The following is a 22791-nucleotide window of genomic DNA, read 5'->3' on the forward strand; positions in this document are numbered from 1 at the left end:
GTATGTTTGGTTTTGTTCTCTGTCTCCCCCTTCTAGACTGTAAGCCCACTGTTGGGTAGGGACTATCTCTATATGTTGCCAGCTTGTACTTCCCAAGTGCTTAGTACAGTGCTCTGCACACAGTAAGCGCTCAATAAATACGATTGATTGATTGACTGATTGGTACATCGTTATATTTTGCTCTCCCCAGCACTTAGTACAGTGCTCTGCACACAGTAAGCGCTCAATAAGTACAATTGATTGATTGAGATACACCTCTTCTTTGGTCCTTCTGCTCTCGTGCATGCTCCCATGTTTGGGAGTGCCAAACAGTACCACTTTAGTCAATGGTGGTCCGATCCCCATTGGCACACTCTGCTCCTGTGGGCTGCTACTGTGTATCCTTGGGCAAACACTGAACTTTTTGGTACCTCAGTTTCCTCCTCTGTAAAAGGGGGATGATATCTGTTCTCCCTCCCTCTTAGACTGTGAGCCCCGTTTGGCCTAAGGATTGTGTCTGATCTGATGATCTTGCATCTACTACAGTGCTTAGCAGACGGCTTGGTACTTAGTAAGCACTTAATAAATGCTATTATTACTATTAATATTTCCCCCACTGATTTTTCTGGGTCGCCTCGGACAAGCCTTTTCACTGGACCCCATTTTAGTCATCGGTAAAGTGAGAATGATATTCTGTCCCCTCCTGCAGGGTGCAAGGCCTCATGTTGAGGTGACACATAGCCAGTGGAAAGCTGGAGGCAGTGGCTGGGGCAGTGGGATAGCTGGGTAAAATGAACATTCATTCATTCATTCAATCGTATTTATTGAGCGCTTACTGTGTGCAGAGCACTGTACTAAGCACTTGGGAAGTACAAGTTGGCAACATATAGAGACGGTCCCTATGCAACAGCGGGCTCACAGTCTAGAAGGGGGAGACAGACAACGAAACAAAATCTATTAACAAAATAAAATAAATAGAATAAATATGTACAAGTAAAATAAATAGAGTAATAAATACGTACAAACATATATACATTTATACAGGTGCTGTGGGGAGGGGAAGGAGGTAAGGCGGGAGGATAGGGAGGGGGAGGAGGGGGAGAGGAAGGAAGGGGCTCAGTCTGGGAAGGCCTCCTGGAGGAGGTGAGCTCTCAGTAGGGCTTTGAAGGGAGGAAGAGAGCTAGCTTGGCGGATGGGCGGAGGGAGGGCATTCCAGGCCAGGGGGAGGACGTGGGCCGGGGGTTGACGCTGGGACAGGCGAGAACGAGGCACAGTGAGGAGGTTAGCAGCAGAAGAGCGGAGGGTGCGGGCTGGGCTGGAGAAGGAATGAAGGGAGGTGAGGTAAGAGGGGGCGAGGTGATGGACAGCCTTGAAGCCAAGAGTGAGGACTTTTTTGCCTGATGCATAGGTTGATTGGTAGCCACTGGAGATTTTTGAGGAGGGGAGTAACATGCCCAGAGAGTAAGATGCCTAGAGTGGCCGTTCTGGCATTTCCAGTCTGGGGAAGTCTTTGGGGAATGCCAGCTAAGAGTGGCCCAAACTATTAGTCATTAAGTGTCTAATTATCAACCAACCAAACTCAGATTGGTGGGTAATGTAGAACACCCTTATGGCGTTTAATCAATTCCATTTTCCCAAGAAGCTCTGTGGGGGCCACAGATGGGAGAAGCGGCATGGCATAATGGATAGACCATTGGCCTGGGAGTCAGAAGGTTATGGTTTCTAATCTTGACTCCACCACTTGTCTGCTGTGTGGCCTTGGGAAAGTCACTTCACCTCTCTGGGCCTCAGTTACCTCGTCTGTAAAATGGGGATTGAGACTGTGAGCCAAGAAGCAGCGTGGCTCAGTGGAAAGAGCACAGGCTTTGGAGTCAGAAGTCATGGGTTCAAATCCCAGCTCTGCCAATTGTCAGCTGTGTGACTTTGGACTTTGGCTGTGCCTCTGTTCCCTCATCTGTAAAATGGGGATTAAGACTGTGAGCCCCCCGTGGGGCAACCCGATCACCTTGTAACTTCCCCAGCGCTTAGAACAGTGCTTTGCACATAATAAGCCCGCTGTTGGGTAGGGACTGTCTCTATGTGTTGCCGACTTGTACTTCCCAAGCGCTTAGTACAGTGCTCTGCACACAGTAAGCGCTCAATAAATAAATACGATTGAATAAGCACTTAATAAATGCCATAATTATTATTATTATTATGTGGGACAGGGACCGTGTCCAACCTGATGAACTTGTATCTCCCCCTGCGCTTAGCACAGTGCCTGGCACATAGTAAGCATATAACAAATATCACAGTTATTATTCTTATTATCCCTTTCGCCCTTCAAGATAGGGAGCAGGTAGCGACTGCCTCTGAAGAGGAGGGATAATGGGGGACAGGGAAGGAGAGTGCCACAGTGAAATGCCGGCTGGGCCAAGAAAGGTTTAAGATGTGTCTATCTGGCTGGTGGTGGCCGGGGGGGATGTGGGGGGCCGTCTCAGCCCCAACTTTTAACCTTGAGCCGAAGTGGCATGGGGTTTAGATTGGCTATCTTTCCTACACCCTGGGATAAGCGCTCCCGCAGTTCTCTTCATCTCTGGAGTCCTTAACCCACCTCCATAGCTGGCACCGATCTCCCCTCCCACCCACCCCCATCTTCAACACTAAGTAGGCTACACGTGAGTAGACTAAAGTAGTGCTGATTCTGGGCGTCCATCTTTCTCACCTCTCTCCCTCCCCCCCGCCGAGTGTTCCCTGATATCCTCTGAATCCCAGATGGTCTCGGATTGGTCCTGGAGAAGAACCAGGACCCCCCCCATCTCTTTTAGGTCTCCGCCTCTCATCCATCCTTTCCATCTGGGCATTATCTGACTGGGGGCCAATCTGCTCCAAGCTCCCGGAAGCTCCGGAGGGAAAGACAGAAGGTGGGCCTGCTCAGTTAGGGATAGCAAAGGAGAAACCTGTATATATGTATATATGTTTGTACATATTTATTACTCTATTTATTTTACTTGTACATATCTATTCTATTTATTTTATTTTGTTAGTATGTTTGGTTTTGTTCTCTGTCTCCCCCTTTTAGACTGTGAGCCCACTGTTGGGTAGGGACTGTCTCTATACGTTCCCAATTTGTACTTCCCAAGAGCTTAGTACAATGTTCTGCACATAGTAAGCGCTCAATAAATACGATTGATTGATTGATTGATTGATTAAGACCAGCCAGTGTTCCTCTGTTTTTTCCCAGGTCTCGACCCCTTCTCCAGCCCTAAAAATGCCCTTCACATTCCTCCTATCTCCTTCCTGTTTCCCAGGGATCCTTCCTGAGTCAGTTGATGCTCTTTATTTACAAATGTTTGGGGTTTTTTTTAATGGTACTTGTTAAACGCTTACTATGTGCCGGACACTGTTCTAAGTGCTGGGGTAGATACAAGGTAATCCGGTTGGACACAGCCTGTGTCCCACATTGAGCTCACAGTCTTAATCCCCATTTTACAGATGAGGTAACTGAGGCCCAGAGAAATGAAGTGACTTGACGAAGGTCACCCAGCAGACAAGTGGCAGAGCTGGGATTAGAACCCAGGTCCATCTGATTTGCAGGCCCGGGCTCTAACCACTAGGCTACATGGTCCCAGTGGAGACACTGTGGAGAAGTAACTATTTACTGGGGAAATAGCATGGCTTAGTGGAAAGAGCACGGGCTTGGAGTCAGAAGACTCTGCCACTTGTCTGCTATGTGACCTTGGGCAAGCTGCTTAACTTCTCTATGCCTCAGTTACCTGTCTATAAAATGGGGATTAAAACTGTGAGCCCCCCGTGGGACAACTTGATTACTTTACATCTACCCCAGTGCTTAGAACAGTGCTAGGCACATAGTAAGCACTTAACAAATATCATAATTATTATTATTAATTTTAACCAGTGACTCTCTGGCTTTTTCCCTCCCAGCAGCCATACCTGGCAGTCAGTTGATTGTGTTTATTGAGCGCTTACTGTGTGCAGAGCACTGTACTAAGTGCTTGGGAGAATGCAGTGGCCACCAGTCAACCTACACATCAAGCAAAAACTCCTCTTACCTCACCTCCCTTCTCTCCTTCTACAGCCCAGCCTGCACCCTCTGCTCCTCTGCCGCCGCTAACCTCCTCACTGGGCCTCGTCCTTGCCTGTCCCACCATCGAGCCCCGGCCCAAGTCCTCCCCCTGGCCTGGAACACCCTCCCTCCACAAATCTGCCAAGCTAACTCTCTTCCTCCCTTCAAAGCCCTACTGAGAGCTCACCTCCTCCAGGAGGCCTTCCCAGCCTAAGCCCCCTTTTTCCTCTCCTCCTCCCCATCTCCCCCACCCTACCTCCTTCCCCTCCCCACAGCACCTGTATATATGTTTGTACAGGTTTATTACTCTATTTATTTTACTTGTACATATTTACTATTCTATTTATTTTGTTAATGATGTGCATCTAGCTTTACTTCTATTTATTCTGATGACTTGACCCCTGTCCATATGTTTTGTTCTGTTGTCTGTCTCCCCCTTCTAGACTGTGAGCCCGTTGTTGAGTAGGGACCATCTCTTGTACTTCCCAAGTGCTTAGTACAGTGCTCTGCACACAGTAAGCGCTCTGCACATAGTAAGTGCTTAAAAAATGCCATTATTATTATTATTATTATTATTATAAATATGATTGATTGAATGAATGAATGAATGCAACAATAAACAGACACATTCCCTGCCCACAACGAGCTTAAAGTCCAGAGGGATCCCTCCCTTCGGATCCACTGTCCGCCCCATTTTGTTGTTCTTTCCCTCCCGAGGGGGATAAGAGACCAAACTGGAGCTTAGAAAATAAACTCATGTGGGGATTTATTGCCTGATCAGAGGCGAAGCTGGCCAGAGCGGCGGTGGTAGTGGCGGTGGTGGTTTGAGAGTGGAGGGTGAGTCGCTCTGGGATCCTAGCCCGGGCCCCGGGTAGGGCGGGTTTAGTTGGTGTCAGCAGCCCCGGGGGTGTTGGATGGGGAAAGAGAATCGGTTACGTAGCGTAAGGCACTGCGGATCCCCTCCATGGTCCTCTGCTCAATGTGGTCCAGCAGCTGGGTCATGGAGCGCAGTGCCCTCCCCGTCCCGTTGACCAGCCCCGAGGTGAAGGCCGAGCTGGCATCCCCCAGGAGGCTGGTCACGGAGCGCAGAGCGGTGCCCGTCCCGTGCAGCAGGTCGCTCACAGAGGTCCGGCTGGCCTCCAGGAACCCCGTGGCCCGATCCACAGCCGTCTCCGTCCACACCAGGATGTCCGACAGGGAGCGGATGGGCCCCTCGCCCCCTCCCAACAGGCTGGTCACGGAACGCAGGTAGGTGCCTTCCCCGCTCACGAGGAGCGGGCTGGAATCGGGGGTCCCGGCCCCCGCCCCGCCGACGTGATCCGGGCCCGGCCTGTTAGGCCCCGGGCCCGGCGGCGTCCGGCTCACCGTGTAGGTGATCGACGCCCGCGTCGTTGGATCCTCGGAGCCGCCTCTCGTGCCCCTCTCTAATGTCAGGGGGGTCTGGGTGGGCGCGTACGTCACGGTCTCAATGCTCATGGCCGCCCTGGTCTCGGAGGTCTTTTCGGTCGTTCCGGCCTCAAAACTCAGGATGGTCCGAGTCATTTCCAGCTCGTTGCTTGGGACCGCCTCGGCCTCGGCGCTCTGGTCTTTCCCCGGAGCTCCTTTCGGGTCCTGGGCCATCGGGGCGGCTCCCGCTCCCGAGGTGTGGACGCTCATGGCGGCCCGAGCCCCACCCGGGTCAGTCTGAAAGGTCAGAGCGGCCAAGGTCCCTCCGGAGCGCTGGTTTCTAGCGCCTTTAATCTCATGGTTCTCAGAGGCAGAAGCGTGGGGCTTCACGAATGTTCCGGGATCCTTCTTCAGGGAGATTTCAGAAGCGGCGGTCTCGTAATTGCTTTCGGAGTTACCCGCGTCTTGAGTTAGGCTCTTCTCCGGTTCGTTTTTGAGGGTCACTTCCGCCTCCTGGGACTCCTCGTTGTTTAGGTCCATGGTGGGCTCAGCAAGTCCATTTTCAGGGCTGAGAGCAGCTCTGGACTCTCTGGGTGAAACGGCGGTCATGTAGGCCCACTGCCACTTTCAGGTGTTCCAAGGAAAGTGGGCAAGAGTAGCTTGGTGGGTTGGCCGTGCTCCGGGACTGAGGTCACAGGAGGCTTGGAGAGGGCTGGTGAGGTCACAAAGCCCCACAGGGGAAAATGCTTCTGGGTTCTGTTGCTTAATGGCTCAGTGAAAAGAGCACGGACTTTGGAGTCAGAGGTCATGGGTTCAAATCCCAGCCCCGCCACTTGTCAGCTGTGTGACTTTGGACAAGTCACTTCACTTCTCTGTGTCTCAGTTAACTCATCTGTAAAACGGGGATTAAGGCTGTGAGCCCCACGTGGGACAACCTGATCACCTTGTAACCGCCCCAGATCTTAGGACAGTGCTCTGCACACAGTAAGCTCTTAATAAATGCCATTATTATTATTATTATTATTATTATTATTATTATAAGTTCTCTAGATGGTTAGCTCATTGAGGGCAGGGAATGTGTCTATTTATTGCTACACTGTACTCGTCCAAGCGCTTACAACAGTATTCTGCACACAGTAAGCTCTAATAAATACAGTTAAATGAATGAGACCACGGGGTAAATCTAGACGTCTGCATGTATACAAATAGTCCACATATATCTATGTGGATTTGGCAGAGAGCTGTGGTGGAAGTAATTAGTGGGTGCGCAAAGCACTGTACATGAATAAAGAAGTACATGAATAAAGAAGTACATGAATGAGGTATAGAAACAGACCTTGGCCCACAAAGCTATATATATATATATATATACATATACACATGTGTGTGTGTGTTTGTGTGTGTGTGTGTTTGTGTGGTGGGGGATGGGGAGGTTCACGATCTAAGAAAAAGAGGTGGAGAGGGGATGGTGAAAGACACATAAGGGAAGATGAAACGAGAACATAAAAGACAAAAGGGAAATGAAAAGAGAATGAACGGAATCAGGGGCCCAAGTGGGCAGAAGGCTTGTTGACTCTAATCAAGTATAATTATGAAAATAAGATGTAATGCAAGAACAGATACTTCAAAGTCAAGTCTTCAAGGAACTTTCCCCTGCTCCCTGGGGTTAAGGTAGCTATTTGACACAGAGAATACCTCTCTGCCTGTTTACAAAAGTCTAAACCTATGGTGACTGAAAGGGCCAACAGGAGAGAAGACAGGGGCTCCCGTCACTGATTCCCAGAGAGTCCTTGAACGACTCTCATATTTTTTTAAATGGTATTCAGTGCTTACTATGTGCCAGGCACTGTCCCAAGTGCTGGGGTAGATACAAGCTAATCAGGTTGGACACAGTCCCTGTCTCACAGTCTTAATCCCCATTTTACAGATGAGGTAACTGAGGTGCAGGGAAGGGAAATGACTTGCCCAAGGTCACCCAGCAGACAAGTGGCAGGGCCAGGTTTAGAATCCAAGGCCTTCTGTCTCCCAGGGTCTAGCCATAAAGCCATGCAGCTTCTCCATGCCCCTCTCTGTTTTAGTTTTTCCAGCTGTAATAAGGAAGGAATAGTCTCTTCCCCTTCCCTGTCTATTTAGGTAGACTTGAAATGACGTGGAAGAAGCTGGGAATCTCTTTGGGAGAAAGAGAGAATTGGAGGTGTATGTTATATTGTTACATTGTACTCTCCAAAGCACTTAGTACAGTGCTCTGTACACAGTGAGTGCTCAGTAAATACAATTGGCTGACTCCCCGAGTACACAGAAAAAGAGCCTACCAAGTACTCTCCCAAATGCATATGCAGTACAGTGCTCTGCACACAGTAAGCGCTCAATAAATGTGATTGACTGACTGACTGAGTATATCAAAAGAGAGCCTGACAAGCAGTGATGGGAAGAAAAGAGAGAGAGGAGCAGGATGGATTTTTATTGAGGCTTCTGCATCCCCTTAGAGTTATTATCAGCCTCAGGAGAATAATAATAGTAATAATGATAGTAATGATAAATATAAAAAAAGTATTTGTTAAGCACTTACTGTGTGCCAAGCACTATATTAAATGCAGAGGTAGAGACAAGATAATTCAGAATGGACACGGTTCCAGTCCCATATGGGGCTTTGCCCTATGTGGGTAGGGACTATGTCCAATCTGATTATATTGTATCTACCCCAGTGCTTAGTAATAATAATAATTAGAATAACAATAATAATAATGGTATTTGTTAAGCGCTTACTATGTGCCAAGCATTGTTCTAAGTGCTGTGATAGATACAAGGTAATCAGGTTGTCCCATGTGGGCTTACAGTCTTAATCCTCATTTTACAGATGAGGTAACTGAGGCAAAGAGAAGTTAAGCGACTTGCCCAAAATCACACAACTGATAAGTGTTGGAATCGGGATTAGAACCCACGACCTCTGACTCCCAAACCTGTGTTTTTACCACTGTATTGCTTCTCTAATACAGTGCTTGACATATAGTAAACACTTAACACTTAAACTTGAGAAGCAGCATGGCTCAGTGGAAAGAGCACGGGCTAGGGAGTCAGAGGTCATGGGTTCTAATTCCGGCTCCGCCACTTATCAGCTGTGTGACTTGGGGCAAGTCACTTAACTTCTCTGTGCCTCAGTTACCTCATCTGGAAAATGGGGATGAAGACTGTGAGCCCCACGTGGGACAACCTGATTACCCTGTATCTCCCCCAGTGCTTAGAACAGTGCTTGGCACATAGTAAGCACTTAACAAGTGCCAAAATTATTATTATTATTATTATTATTATTATTATTAACAAAGGCCACAATTAAGCAGAGGGAGTAGGGCTGAATCCCCATTTTAAAGATGAGGAAACTGAGGCACAGAGAAGTTAAGTGATTTGCCTATCATCACACAGGAGACAAGTGCATCAGCCTTCTCTCTGATCTCCCATCCTCGTGTCTCTCCCCACTTCAATCCATACTTTATGCTGCTGCCCGGATTGTCTTTGTCCAGAAACGCTCTGGGCACATTACTCCCCTCCTCAAAAATCTCCAGTGGCTACCAATCAATCTGCACATCAGGCAGAAACTCCTCACCCTGGGCTTCAAGGCTGTCCATCCCCTCGCCCCCTCCTACCTCACCTCCCTTCTCTCCTTCTCCAGCCCGGCCCGCACCCTCCGCTCCTCTGCTGCTAATCTCCTCGCCGTACCTCGTTCTCGCCTGCCCACGTCATCCCCCGGGCCTGGAATGCCCTTCCTCTGCCCATCCGCCAAGCTAGCTCTCTTCCTCCCTTCAAGGCCCTACTGAGAACTCACCTCCTCCAGGTGGCCTTCCCAGATTGAGCCCCTTCCTTCCTCTCCCCCTCGTCCCCCTCTCCACCACCCCATCTTACCTCCTTCCCTTCTCCACAGCACCTGTATATATGTATATATGTTTGTACATATTTGTTACTCTATTTATTTTACTTGTACATATCTATTCTATTTATTTTATTTTGTTAGTATGTTTGGTTTTGTTGTCTGTCTCCCCCTTTTAGACTGTGAGCCCACTGTTGGGTAGGGACTGTCTCTATATGTTGCCAACTTGTACTTCCCAAGCGCTTGGTACAGTGCTCTGCACACAGTAAGCGCTCAATAAATACGATTGATGATGAAGTGGTAGACCGAGATTAGAACCCAGGACCACGCTCTTTCCACTATGTCACGCTGCCTCCCAGGATCATCCAGTTGGACAGGGCCAAGCAAAGCTTCTGCGTTAGACTTGAGTAGTTTCTGACCGTGTCCTCTCTGTCTGTTGGCTCAGCCCGACGCACGTGTCCCTCCCACCCTCCCCTGCCATGTGATTGCTCCTGGTGAGGCAGCCCACTCGCACATAACAGCAGTGACAAGTTCAGGATAATTTCCCTGTCTATCACAAACAGTTCGAAAAGGTAAACTTGCAGATGCTGATTCACACTCCTGAAAGAGAAAAAAAAAAAACCAATTAATTTCAACACTCATGAGTGACGGACGTTGTGTTTTCTCCCGTGTGGTTTAAGAGAACTAGCGTGGGACCTTGTTATGATGTGATCGGCATAACCGAGGTCCGTCATGGAGCTCGCCATTTTCGCCGGGCGCTGGCTGGACAGTGAGCCCACTGTTGGGTAGGGACTGTCTCTATATGTTGCCAATTTGTACTTCCCCAGCGCTTAGTACAGTGCTCTGCACACAGTAAGTGCTCAATAAATACGATTGATGATGATGATGACAGAGCTCACCTGCTCGGACCGAACCTTCGGTCTCCGCTCCCCTTCTCCTGGGCTTGGGGATGCTCTGGTTTTTCATTCATTCATTCATTCATTGTCGTATTTATTGAGCGCTTACTGTGTGCAGAGCACTGTACTAAGCGCTCGGGAAGTACAAATCGACAGCATATGCAGATGGTCCCTACCCAACAACGGGCTCACAGTCTAGAAGGGGGAGACAGACAACAAAACAAAACAAGTAGACAGGTGTCAATACCATCAGAATAAATAGAATTATAGCTATATACACATCATTAATAAAACAAATAGAGTAATAAATATGTACAAATAAAATTTCTGTACTGGAGGGACAGCGTGGCCTAGTGGATAGAGCAAGGGTTTGGCAATCAGGGCGAGTCACTCCTCTGGGCCTCAGTTACCTCATCTGTATGAGAGGATCAACATTGCACGCCCCATTTGGGACATGGACATGTCCAACCTGATTAGCCTGTGTTGCAGCATGGCTCAGTGGAAAGAGCCCGGGCTTTGGAGTCAGAGGTCATGGGTTCAAATCCCGGCTCTGCCAACCGTCAGCTGTGTGACTTTGGGAAAGTCACTTCATCATCATCATCATCATCAATCGTATTTATTGAGCGCTTACTATGTGCAGAGCACTGTACTAAGCGCTTGGGAACTACAAATTGGCAACATATAGAGACAGTCCCTACCCAACAGTGGGCTCACAGTCTAAAAGGGGGAGACAGAGAACAAAACCAAACATACTAACAAAATAAAATAAATAGAATAGATATGTACAAGTAAACTAAATAAATAAATAGAGTAATAAATATGTACAAACATATATACATATATACAGGTGCTGTGGGGAAGGGAAGGAGGTAAGATGAGGGGATGGAGAGGGGGACGAGGGGGAGAGGAAGGAAGGGGCTCAGTGTGGGAAGGCCTCCTGGAGGAGGTGAGCTCTCAGTAGGGCCTTGAAGGGAGGAAGAGAGCTAGCTTGGCGGATGGGCAGAGGGAGGGCATTCCAGGCCCTGGGGACTTCACTTCTCTGTGCCTCAGTTGCCTCATCTGTAAAATGGCGATAAGACTGTAAGCCCCCCTGTGGGACAACCTGATCACCTTGTAACCTCCCCAGTGCTTAGAACAGTGCTTTTCACATAGTAAGCGCTTAATAAATGCCATCATTATTATTACCCCAGTAATTGGTACAGCACCTGGCATGTGGTAGGTGCTTAACAAATACAAAAAAAAAAAAAGAGGGGAGGTTCTTTTCAATGCTGCTTTCTGACAGGGAGTTAGAGGGCAAGGGGGCAGATGATGATGATGATGATGGCATTTATTAAGCGCTTACTATGTGCAAATCACCGTTCTAAGCGCAGATGGGAAGAAACAGAAGTCGCTCTCCCTCTCTCCCCATGCTACACCCCATTCCCCTCCCTGACATTAATGTCCCATCCTATGCTTGGGCTAGTCCTTCTGGGAACAGAGTGCTCTGGTTTACAAGGGAGTTTTTGGCACTGTTGGAACTAGATGTTCCCGGCCATTCCCAAAACTCCTGCACACAGCCCTAGGCTGGACCAGTGAGGTGGCACCTCTAATCAGGTGGTGGTGACAGCAGCCAGCCCAGGACAGACACTTTCCTTTCCCCAACTCTTTGCTTGCCCCCTCTCTCTCATCTCCTCTTTCTTTCTCCCTCTCTATTTCTATCCCCAACCTTATCTGCCCACTCCAAACAGTACCACATGCTCTTGGGGAGAACAGCAAGCACAGGTCCTAGCGAAATCTTCTTGCGTGGGCCTGCCGTTCATTCACCTTCAGGCAATCAATCAGTCAATCCGTCATATTTACTGAGCACTGACTGTATGCAGAAAACTGTGCTAAGTGCTTGGGGGAGTCCGGTATAGCACGGGTGGTAGATGGATTCCCTGCCCACAGGGCGCTGACCGTCTAGGGAGGGAGACAGATTCAAACAAATTACAGTGCTGTGGGGCTGAGGGTGGGGTGAATAAAGGGTGAAAATCCAAAGTGCAAGGGTGATGCAGAAGGGAGAGGGAGTAGGGGAAATGAGGGCTTAATAGGGGAAGGCCTCTTGGAGGAGATGGGATGTGATTTTTTAGACCTCCCTATCTAAATATATGTAGAGACACCTCTTCGGATTAGCCAGAGTCTGGAGACTGCCACAATTAATAAACACTCCCCCCTGGCCCCCAGTATATATATATATACAGTATATATATAAATATATATATATATATATATATATATATATACAGTATATATATATATATATACAGTATATATATACAGTATATATATATAGTATATATATATACAGTATATATATATATATACAGTATATATATACAGTATATATATATAGTATATATATATATATATATACAGTATATATATATATATATATATACAGTATATATACTGTATATACTGTATACAATATGGGATGTGATTTTTTAGACCTCCCTATCTAAATATATGTAGAGACACCTCTTCGGATTAGCCAGAGTCTGGAGACTGCCATAATTAATAAACACTCCCCCCTGGCCCCCAGTATATATATATATATATATATATATATATATATATATATATATATATATATATACTGTATATATACTGTATACTGTATATATATATATTGTATACAGTATATGCAGTATATATACAGTATATATACAGTATATATACAGTATTATATACACTCTCACTCTTTCTCTCTCTCTCTCCAGAACTGGAAGCTAGCTGGCATCTTCAAGTGAGTGGTTGACTCTTCTCTGATTAACGGCTTTGCTTTGGTAGGTGGGACAGGGACTACGTCCGACCTGATTAGCTAGTATCTACCTCAGCGCTTAGAACAGTGCTCGGCACATAGTAAGCGCTTAACAAACGCCATCATCATTAGGTTGTGTGTGTTCAAGCCTCTTGTATCTGTTATACACACACTGGTCATTTTAGTGAGAGGGGGTTGATGGGGCGATCAGAATGAGTTGACTCACCCTCCCAAACTCCCCTGGAGCTAGTCCCTTCAAGGGCTCCCTTTTCAGACAGGACAGACCTTGGGAAAGTCCCGCCCTATGGACCAATTGCTTATTATTATCATCATTATTATTACTATTATATATTATATTACATTATTATCATTATTACTATTATATTTTATATTATATTACATTAATGAGAAGCAGCGTGGCTTAGCGGAAAGAGCCCGGGCTTGGGAGTCAGAGGTCGTGTGTTCTAATCCTGGCTCCGCTACTTGTCAGCTGTGTGACTTAAGGCAAGTCACTTAACTTCTCTGTGCCTCAGTTACCTCATCTGTAAAATGGGGATTAAGGCTGTAGGCCCCATGTGGGACAATCTGATAACCTTGTATCTATCCCAGTGCTTAGAACAGTGCTTGGCACATAGTAAGCGCTTAGTAAATACCATCTTTATGATTATTATTATTATATTTGTTAAGCGCTTACTATGTGTCAAGCACTGTTCTAAACGCTGAGGTAGATACAAGTTAATCAGATTGGTCACAGTCTCTGTCCCACATGGGCCTCACAGTCAATGTCAATTCCTCAGCTCTGTTCTCCCGCTTTCAGGGGGGCGGTGGTGGAAGTACAACCCTTTGGCCAGCCATAAAAACTCCTCACTATTGGCTTCAAAGCCCTCCATCACCTTGCCCCTTCATTCATTCATTCATTCAATTGTATTTATTGAGCGCTTACTGTGTGCAGAACACTGTACTAAGCGCTTGGGAAGTACAAGTTGGCAACATATAGAGACAGTCCCTACCCAACAGTGGGCTCACAGTCTAAAAGTACATATCTATAATTCTATTTATTTATATTGATAGCTGTTTTCTTGTTCTGTTGCCAATTTGTACTTCCCAAGCGCTTAGTACAGTGCTCTGCACATAGTAAGCGCTCAATAAATACGATTGATGATGATGTCTATCTCCCCCCTTCTAGGCTGTAAGTCTGGTGTGGGCAGGGATTGTCTCGTTATTGTTGGACTGTACTTTCCAAACACTTAGTACAGTGCTCTGAGTATAGTAAGAGCTCGATTGAATGAATGAATGCTTTGCAAACAGGATGGGGAAAAGGCTGTCTTTTTGGCCAGCTGCTCTGTATATATGAAAGCTTGCTAGCAGGAATCCATCAATAGTATTTATTGAGCGCTTCCTAGGCGTAGAGCACTGTACTAGGCACGTGAGAACTCTACTGGTGGTAGTAATAGCCTGGGCTTGGCCAGCTGCTCTGTAAATCAATCAATCAATCAATCAATCAATCGTATTTATTGAGCGCTTACTGTGTGCAGAGCACTGTACTAAGCGCTTGGGAAGTACAAGTTGGCAACATATAGAGGTAGTCCCTACCCAACAATCAATCAATCAATCAATCGTATTTATTGAGCGCTTACTGTGTGCAGAGCACTAAGTGCTTGGGAAGTACAAGTTGGCAACATATAGAGACAGTCCCTACGCAACAGTGGGCTCACAGTCTAAAAGGGGGAGACAAAGAACAAAACCAAACATACTAGCAAAATAAAATAAATAGAATAGATATGTACAAGTAAAATAAATAAATAGAATAATAAATATGTACAAACATATATACATATATACAGGTGCTGTGGGGAAGGGAAGGAGTTAAGGCGGGAGGGATGGAGGGGGGATGAGAGGGAGAGGAAGGAAGGGGCTCAGTCTGGGAAGGCCAAATATGAAAGCTTGCTAGCAGGAATCCAACAATAGTATTTATTGAGCGCTTCCTATGCGTAGAGCACTGTAGTATGCACGTGAGAACTCTACTGGTGGTAGTAATAGCCTGGGCTTGGCATCATGACATAGTGGATAAAGCATGGGCCTGAGTGTTAGAAGGTCATCGGTTCTAATCCCGGCTCTGCCACTGTGACCTCGGGCAAGTCACTTAACTCCTCTGTGCCTCAGTTACCTCACTTCATCTGTAAAATAGGAATTGAGATTGTGAGCCCCACGTGGGACAAGGGACGGTGCCCAACCCGATTTGCTTGTATCCATCCCAGCGCTTAGTACAGTGCCTGGCACATAGTAAGCGCTTAACTTCCCAACTTTCCAGTTCCCTCCGGCTCCAAACACACCAGACCACCACTCTCCCCACCTTCAAAGCATTATTAAGGAAGCAGCTTGGCTCAGTGGAAAGGGCACGGACTTTGGAGTCAGAGGTCATGGGTTCCAATCCCGGCTGCGCCACTTGTCAGCTGTGTGACTTTGGGCTAGTCACTGCACTTCTCTGGGCCTCAGTTATCTCATCTGTAAAATGGGGATGAAGACTGTGAGCCCCCTGTGGGACAGCCTGATCACCTTGTAACCTCCCCAGCGCTTAGAACCGTGCTTTGCACATAGTAAGCGCTTAATAAATGCCATGATTATTATTATTATCTTCTCCAAGAGGCCTTCCCCAATTAAGCCCTTTTTTCTCCAGCTTCCTCTCCCTTCTGCATCTCCTATCCACCTGACTCTGTACCCTTTTGGGCATTTGGTATTCACCCCACCCCAACCCCACAGCACTTACGTACATATCTTTAAATTATTTATTATAAATTATTTATTTACATAACTGTCTCCTCCTCTAGACTGTAAGATCATTATGGACAGGGAATGTGCCTGCTAATTCTGTTGTACTGTACTCTCCCAAGGGCTTAGTACTGTGTTCTGCACATAGTAAATGCCCAATAAATACCATTGATTGACTGATTGCTGTTTGTCCTTCCATTAGACTGTAAGCACGCCGTGGGAAGGGGTTATACCTACCAACTCTATCGTACTCTCCCAAGCACTCAATACAATGCTCTGCCCAAAGTAAGCATTCAATAAGTACCACTGATTAATGGATTTTTTCTGTTCCTTTCAGTTGCCTCCTCTATGACAAAGAAGCCTACTTCAGAGAGCCTCCTAGGAGCTTAAGTGCTCACCTGCAGACATTATAGCTGCATGGGATAAAAGCAATCCTAGTTTCCAAAACAGAAAAATTCCCAAACCTGATGTTTCTTAATGGCATAAGTGCGTCCTGCTGCATCCTCATTTAATCCAAAAGGGGATTGTAAATGTTGTAATCATTCAAGATCATCCTGAAACCCTTAGGTGTGCTCCTTGTGGGAAGGGATCATGTCTACCAAGTCTGGTATTGTACCCCTGCAAGCACTTAGTACAGTATTCAGTAAATATCATTGATTGATTGACTGATTGATTGTGCAGTGGTGGTTTTCTGATTATATGATTGGGTGCTCTGAGAAGTAGAATGGCCGAGGGGAAAGAGCTTGTGGGGGCAGAGGACCTGGGTTCTTATCCTGACTCCACCACTTGCCTGCTGTGTGACCTTGGGTAAGTCACTCAACTCCTGTGTGCCTCAGTTTCCTTAACTGTGAAATGGGGATTCAATTCCTGTTCTCCCTCCTATATAGACTGTGAACCCCCTGTGGGAAAGGGACTGTGTCTGATGTGGTTACATTGCGTCTACCCCAGTGCTTCAAACAATGCTTGACACATACTAAGTGTACAACAAATACCATAATAATTCATTATTATTATTATTCTTATAAGTGTTTCCTTATTCTCCCAGGAGGCCCCCAGATGGTCACTTCACATCTGCCTCTTCTAAACCCGCCTTCCTTTTTCAGGAAAAGAAATACGGCAGAATCTGAAACATTTTACTGAGATCTTTCAGAATTTAGCACTCAACTGTTTTGTTGCCCTCTATCCCAGAAAGGCAGTAGGCCCTAATGGAAAGATAATGGGCCTAGAAGTTAAGGGATGTGGGTTCTAATTTTGCCTCTGCTATTTGTCTCCTGTGTGAACTTGGGCAAGTCATTTTGTTTCTCTATGCCTCAGTTTCCTCATCTGTCAAATGGGAAGTAGGACCGTGAGCCTCAGTGGGACAGAGACTGGGTCCAACTGGATTACCTTGTATTTACCCCAGAGTTTAGAACAGTACTTGAAACATAGTAAACATTTAACAAATACTACAAATATTACTATTATTTTGTATTTACCGGAGTGTTTAGAACAGTGCGTGCTTAACCAATACCACAATTATTATTATTAGCTTTTATTTACCCCAGTGCTTAGAACAGTGCTGCTTAGTACATAGTAAGTGCTTAACAAATACCACAATTATTATTATTAGCTTTTATCTACCCCAGCTCTTAGAATGGTGCTTGGCACATAGGAAGCGCTTAAGAAATACCAAAGTTATTATTATCTTGTATCTCACTTAGAACAGTGCGTGGCATATAGGAAGCGCTTAACAAATCATCATCATCATCATCAATCGTATTTATTGAGCACTTACTATGTGCAGAGCACTGTACTAAGCGCTTGGGAAGTACAAATTGTCAACATATAGAGACAGTCCCTACCCAACAGTGGGCTCACAGTCTAAAAATACCATAGTTATTACTACCTTGTATCTACCCCATCGCTTAGAACAGTGTTTGGCACATAGGAAGCACTAAACAAATACTACAATTATTATTATTATTACTGTTACTTTCAGATCAGGGTCCGTGGTTGGCTGCGGGCACCAAACCAACTGAGTCCAGGAGCCCGAACAGTAGACTGGCAGGGTGTGTACCCTGTCCCTCCCTCCTAATAACCTGTTCCCGCTGAGGTGGAGTTATGCCTGTCCTGTCAGCCGCCCTCTGCCTCTCCCAGTCACACAGTCAACCCCCTGGTAATAATAATAATATCATATAGAATTAATATAATTATAATTAATATAAGTATATTAATGTAATTAATATAATTATTATGTTATTAATAATAATGCCATAATAATAATAGCAGCATTGGCTAAGCGCTTACTATGTGCAAAACACTGTTCTAAGCACTGGGGAGGATACAAGGTGATCAGGTTGTCCCACATGGGGCTCACAGTCTTAATCCCCATTTTCCAGATGAGGGAACTGAGGCACAGAGAAGTGAAGTGACTTGCCCAAAGACAGTCAGCTGACAAGTGGCAGAGCCGGGATTTGAACCCATGACCTCCGACTCCCAAGCCCGGGCTCTTTCCACTGAGCCACGCTGGTAGCACACAGCAGCGCTATCAGGCCCCAGTGGCTCAGACCTTTGGCTACTTTCAACCCACTCTTTCCTCCCCTAAGGTCGGAAAATCAATCAGTCCATCGGAGGTTCAGTGAGTGTTTATTGGGTACAGTGCACTGTACTATGCCCTTGAGGGGTTCATAATACAAGAGGGTGGGTTCTAATCCTGGCTCTGCCACATGTCTGCTGTGTAATATTGGGCAAGTTACTTAACTTTTCTGTGCCCAGTTACCTCATCTGTAAAGTAGGGATAAGAGTGTGAGCCCCATGTGGGACAGGGACTGTCCCAACCCGATTATCTTGTGTATGCTTCGGTGCTTAGAATAGTGCTCGGCACATAATAAGCGCTTAACAAGTACCATCGTTACTATTGTTATTATTATTGTTACAGTCTAGTGGGAAAGACTGAACTGAATCCACTTCCCTATTTCTCCAAGCCGAGGGACGATTTGACTCCTTCAGTCTTTCTCTTCAGCTAAATGGCAGCCCTCGCCTCCCTTCCCTACGGACACTGAAGGAGTCAAATCGTCCCTCGGCTTGGAGAAATAGGGAAGTGGATTCAGTTCAGCCTTTCCCACTAGACTGTAACAATAATAATAACAATAGTAACGATGGTACTTGTTAAGCGCTTACTATGTGCCAAGCACTGTTCTAAGTGCTTGAACCCATGACCTCTGACTCCCCCTTCTAGACTGTGAGCCCACTGTTGGGTAGGGACTGTCTCTATATGTTGCCATCTTGTACTTCCCAAGTGCTTAGTACAGTGCTCTGCACACAGTAAGCGCTCAATAAATATGACTGATTGATTGATTGATTGATTAATTGCAAAGAAATAATCGTTTTCCTTGCGCACTACACTTTCACTGGCAATCTCAGAGCAGATGGGTGAGGGGAAGCCACCGGACAGTTTGGCCTGCCATGTAAACTCCTCAATCAGCCACCCGGGCCAAAGATTCATTCAGGCCCCTGATCAATCAATCAATCGTATTTATTGAGCGCTTACTGTGTGCAGAGCACTGTACTAAGCGCTTGGGAAGTGCAAGTTGGCAACATATAGAGACAGTCCCTACCCAACAGTGGGCTCACAGTCTAAGAGCGTGGCTCAGTGGAAAGAGCCCGGGCTTTGGAGTCAGAGGTCGTGGGTTCAAATCCCGGCTCCCCCACTTGTCAGCTGTGTGACGTTGGGCAAGTCACTTCACTTCTCTGGGCCTCAGTGCCCTCATCTGTAAAATGGGGATGAAGACTGTGAGCCCCTCGTGGGGCAACCTGATTACCTTGTACCTACCCCAGCGCTTAGAACAGTGCTTTGCACATAGTAAGCGCTTAACAAATACCAACATTATTATTATTATTATTATTAAGAGGCCTCTGCTCAGGAGTTCAGGAGTGTGGCGTGAGGGCTAGCCGGCCTGTAAAATGTGTTTTTACAGGCCAGACGGGTAAGAGAGGGAGCTGTGGTGACCCCATCTTCATCACTCCAAAGCAGCGCTTTGCAGGCCTGGAGATTTCCACCTGACGGCTGTCACCTCGTGGCCAATTTCAGTTCTGCATTTCCACTTGCCTCGACAATTACTCGGTTTAATTAGTTCAATCAATCAATCAGTCGTATTTATTGAGCGCTTACTGTGGGCAGAGCACTGTACTAAGCACTTGGGAAGTATAAGTTGGCAACACTGCATCAGCCTTCTCTCTGATCTCCCATCCTCATGTCTCTCTCCACTTCAATCCATAGTTCATGCTGCTGCCCGGATTATCTTTGTCCAGAAACGCTCTGGGCATATCACTCCCCTCCTCAGAAATCTCCAGTGGCTACCAATCAATCTGCGCATCAGGCAGAAACTCCTCACCCTGGGCTTCCAGGCTGTCCATCCCCTCGCCCCCTCCTACCTCACCTCCCTTCTCTCCTTCTCCAGCCCAGCCCGCACCCTCCGCTCCTCTACCGCTAATCTCCTCACCGGGCCTCGTTCTCGCCTGTCCCGCCATCGACCCCCGGCCCACGTCATCCCCCGGACCTGGAATGCCCTCCCTCTGCCCATCCGCCAAGCTAGCTCTCTTCCTCCCTTCAAGGCCCTACTGAGAGCTCACCTCCTCCAGGAGGCCTTCCCAGACTGAGCCCCTTCCTTCCTCTCCCCTTCGCCCCCCTCCATCCCCCCCTTCTTACCTCCTTCCCTTCTCCGCAGCACCTGTATATATGTATATATGTTTGTACATATTTATTACTCTATTTATTTATTTTACTTGTACATATCTATTCTATTTATTTTATTTTGTTAGTATGTTTGGTTTTGTTCTCTGTCTCCCCCTTTTAGACTGTGAGCCCACTGTTGGGTAGGGACTGTCTCTATATGTTGCCAATTTGTACTTCCCAAGCGCTTAGTACAGTGCTCTGCACATAGTAAGTGCTCAATAAATACGATTGATGATGATGATGATGATGAACACATAGAGACAGTCCCTACCCAACAGCGGGCTCACAGTCTAGAAGGGGTAGACAGACAACAAAACAAAACAAAGCAAAGTTTGAAAGCTCGGTGTAATTGGAGAGGAGTGAGGATAAGTAAGAGGGAGAGAAAGCTGAATGAGTGTCTTAAAACTGATGGTCAGTACTTTCTGCTTGATGTGGAGAGGGATGGAAAACCAATGGAAGTTTTTAAGGAGTGGGCGATATGGACTGAATGATGCTTTAGAAAAATAATTTGGGCAGCAGAATGAAGTATGGAGTATGGACTGGAGAGGGGAGAGACAGGAGAAAATCCCTCCTGATTAATTTCTCTTCCCCTAAATTATCATCCCCCAATTCTGCAATTTTACACCAGTTCCAAATTGGTATATTCACAAACATGTGTAGCACTTCTCTACCGCAGCCAATCAATCAATCAGTCGTATTTATTGAGCACTTACTGTGTACAGAGCACTACACTAAGGGCTGGGGAGAGTGCCAAATAACAACATGACAGGGTCATTCCCTTCCCTAAACAAGTTTACAGTCTAGAGGGGGAGACAGACATTAATATGAGTGAATTACGGATATGTACATAAGTGATGTGGGACTTCCCAAGCACTTAGTATAGTGCTCTGCACACAGTAAATGCTCAATAAATACGATTGATTGATTGATTGATTGATTGATTGATTGATTGGGATGGGGGTAGCAAGTCAGGGCGATGCCGAAGAGAGTGGAAGAAAAACAAAAGAGGACTTAGGAAAGGCCTCTTGGAGGAGATGTGCCTTCAAAAAGGCTTTGAAATGGGGGAGAGTAATTGTCTGTTGGATATGAAGAGGGAGGGTGTTCCAGTCCAGAGGCAAGACGTGGGTGAGAGTTGGTCGTTGGCAATTTATATATTGATTTACATATTTTGCAATTTAAGCATCAACTCAATGCATACCCACTTAATAATAAAAGTAATAATAATATGATGATGATGGTGATAGTACAGTGCTAAGTGCTTAGTACAGTGCTCTGCACACAGTAAGCGCTCAATAAATACGATTGATTGATTAATGGTGATAATGTTTATTAAGTGACAAGCACAGTACTAAACGCTGAGGTAATAATAATAATAATAATAATAATAATAATAATAATAATAATAATGGCATTTGTTAAGTGCTTACTATGTGCAAAGCATTGTTCTAAGCGGGGGGGATATAACATGATCAGGTTGTCCCAGGTTGAACGATCAGGTTGAACGTGGGGCTCACATTCTTAATCCCCATTTTACAGATGAGGTAACTGAGGGGCAGAGAAGTGAAGTGACTTGCCCAAGGTCTCACAGCAGACAAGTGGCGGAGCCAGGATTAGAGCAGGTATTGATCCCAACTCAGCCATTCATTCATTCACTCATTCAATTGTATTAATTGAGCGCTTATTGTGTGCAGAGCACTGTACTAAGCACTTGGGAAGTACAAGTTGGCAACATATAGAGACAGTCCCTACCCAACAACGGGCTCACAGTCTAGAAGGGGGAGACAGACAACAAAACAAAACATGTGGACAGGTGTCAAGTCATCAGAATAAATGGAAATAAAGCTAGATGCACATCATTAACAAAATAAACAGAATAGTAAATATGTACAAGTAAAATAAATAGAGTAATAAATCTGTACAAACATATATACAGGTGCTGTGGGGAGGGGAAGGAGGTAGGGCGGGGGGGTGGGGGGTGAGAGGAAAGGGGGGCTCAGTCTGGGAAGGCCTCCTGGAGGAGGTGAGCTCTCAGTAGGGCTTTGAAGGGAGGAAGAGAGCTAGCTTGGCGGATGTGTGGAGGGATCAGGGGCATTAATTAAGGAATGTCTGTCTGGCCCAGCTCACTCCCAGATTGGCAGGGCCCCACTACTACTTTGCCACAATCTCTGCTGGACCAGTTCTGAAGCCGGCATCGTTTCAGGCTGAGCAAAGCGTGGGGTTGCGTGCATGTGTGTGCATGTGTGTGTGCATGTGTGTGTGTGCATGTGTGTGTGCATGTATGTGTGTGCACGCGTGCACATAGGGGGATGGGCAGACAGGAGAGGAGGGGAACTCGATAAA

At 46.3% G+C, this 22791-nt stretch overlaps 1 protein-coding gene across 1 annotated transcript; it reads right to left on the reverse strand.

Annotated features, from left to right (window-relative positions):
- Nucleotides 1-4804: 4804 nt before the first annotated feature.
- On the reverse strand, nt 4805-6097 carry TEX44 (testis expressed 44). The gene has a single exon (XM_038750260.1). It carries the CDS (start codon nt 6038-6040, stop codon nt 4928-4930), a length of 1113 nt encoding a protein of 370 aa, XP_038606188.1. The 5' UTR covers nt 6041-6097; the 3' UTR covers nt 4805-4927.
- Nucleotides 6098-22791: the final 16694 nt, after the last annotated feature.

Source organism: Tachyglossus aculeatus, chromosome 1 (genome assembly GCF_015852505.1).
Source record: "Tachyglossus aculeatus isolate mTacAcu1 chromosome 1, mTacAcu1.pri, whole genome shotgun sequence".
Lineage (NCBI taxonomy): Eukaryota > Metazoa > Chordata > Mammalia > Monotremata > Tachyglossidae > Tachyglossus > Tachyglossus aculeatus.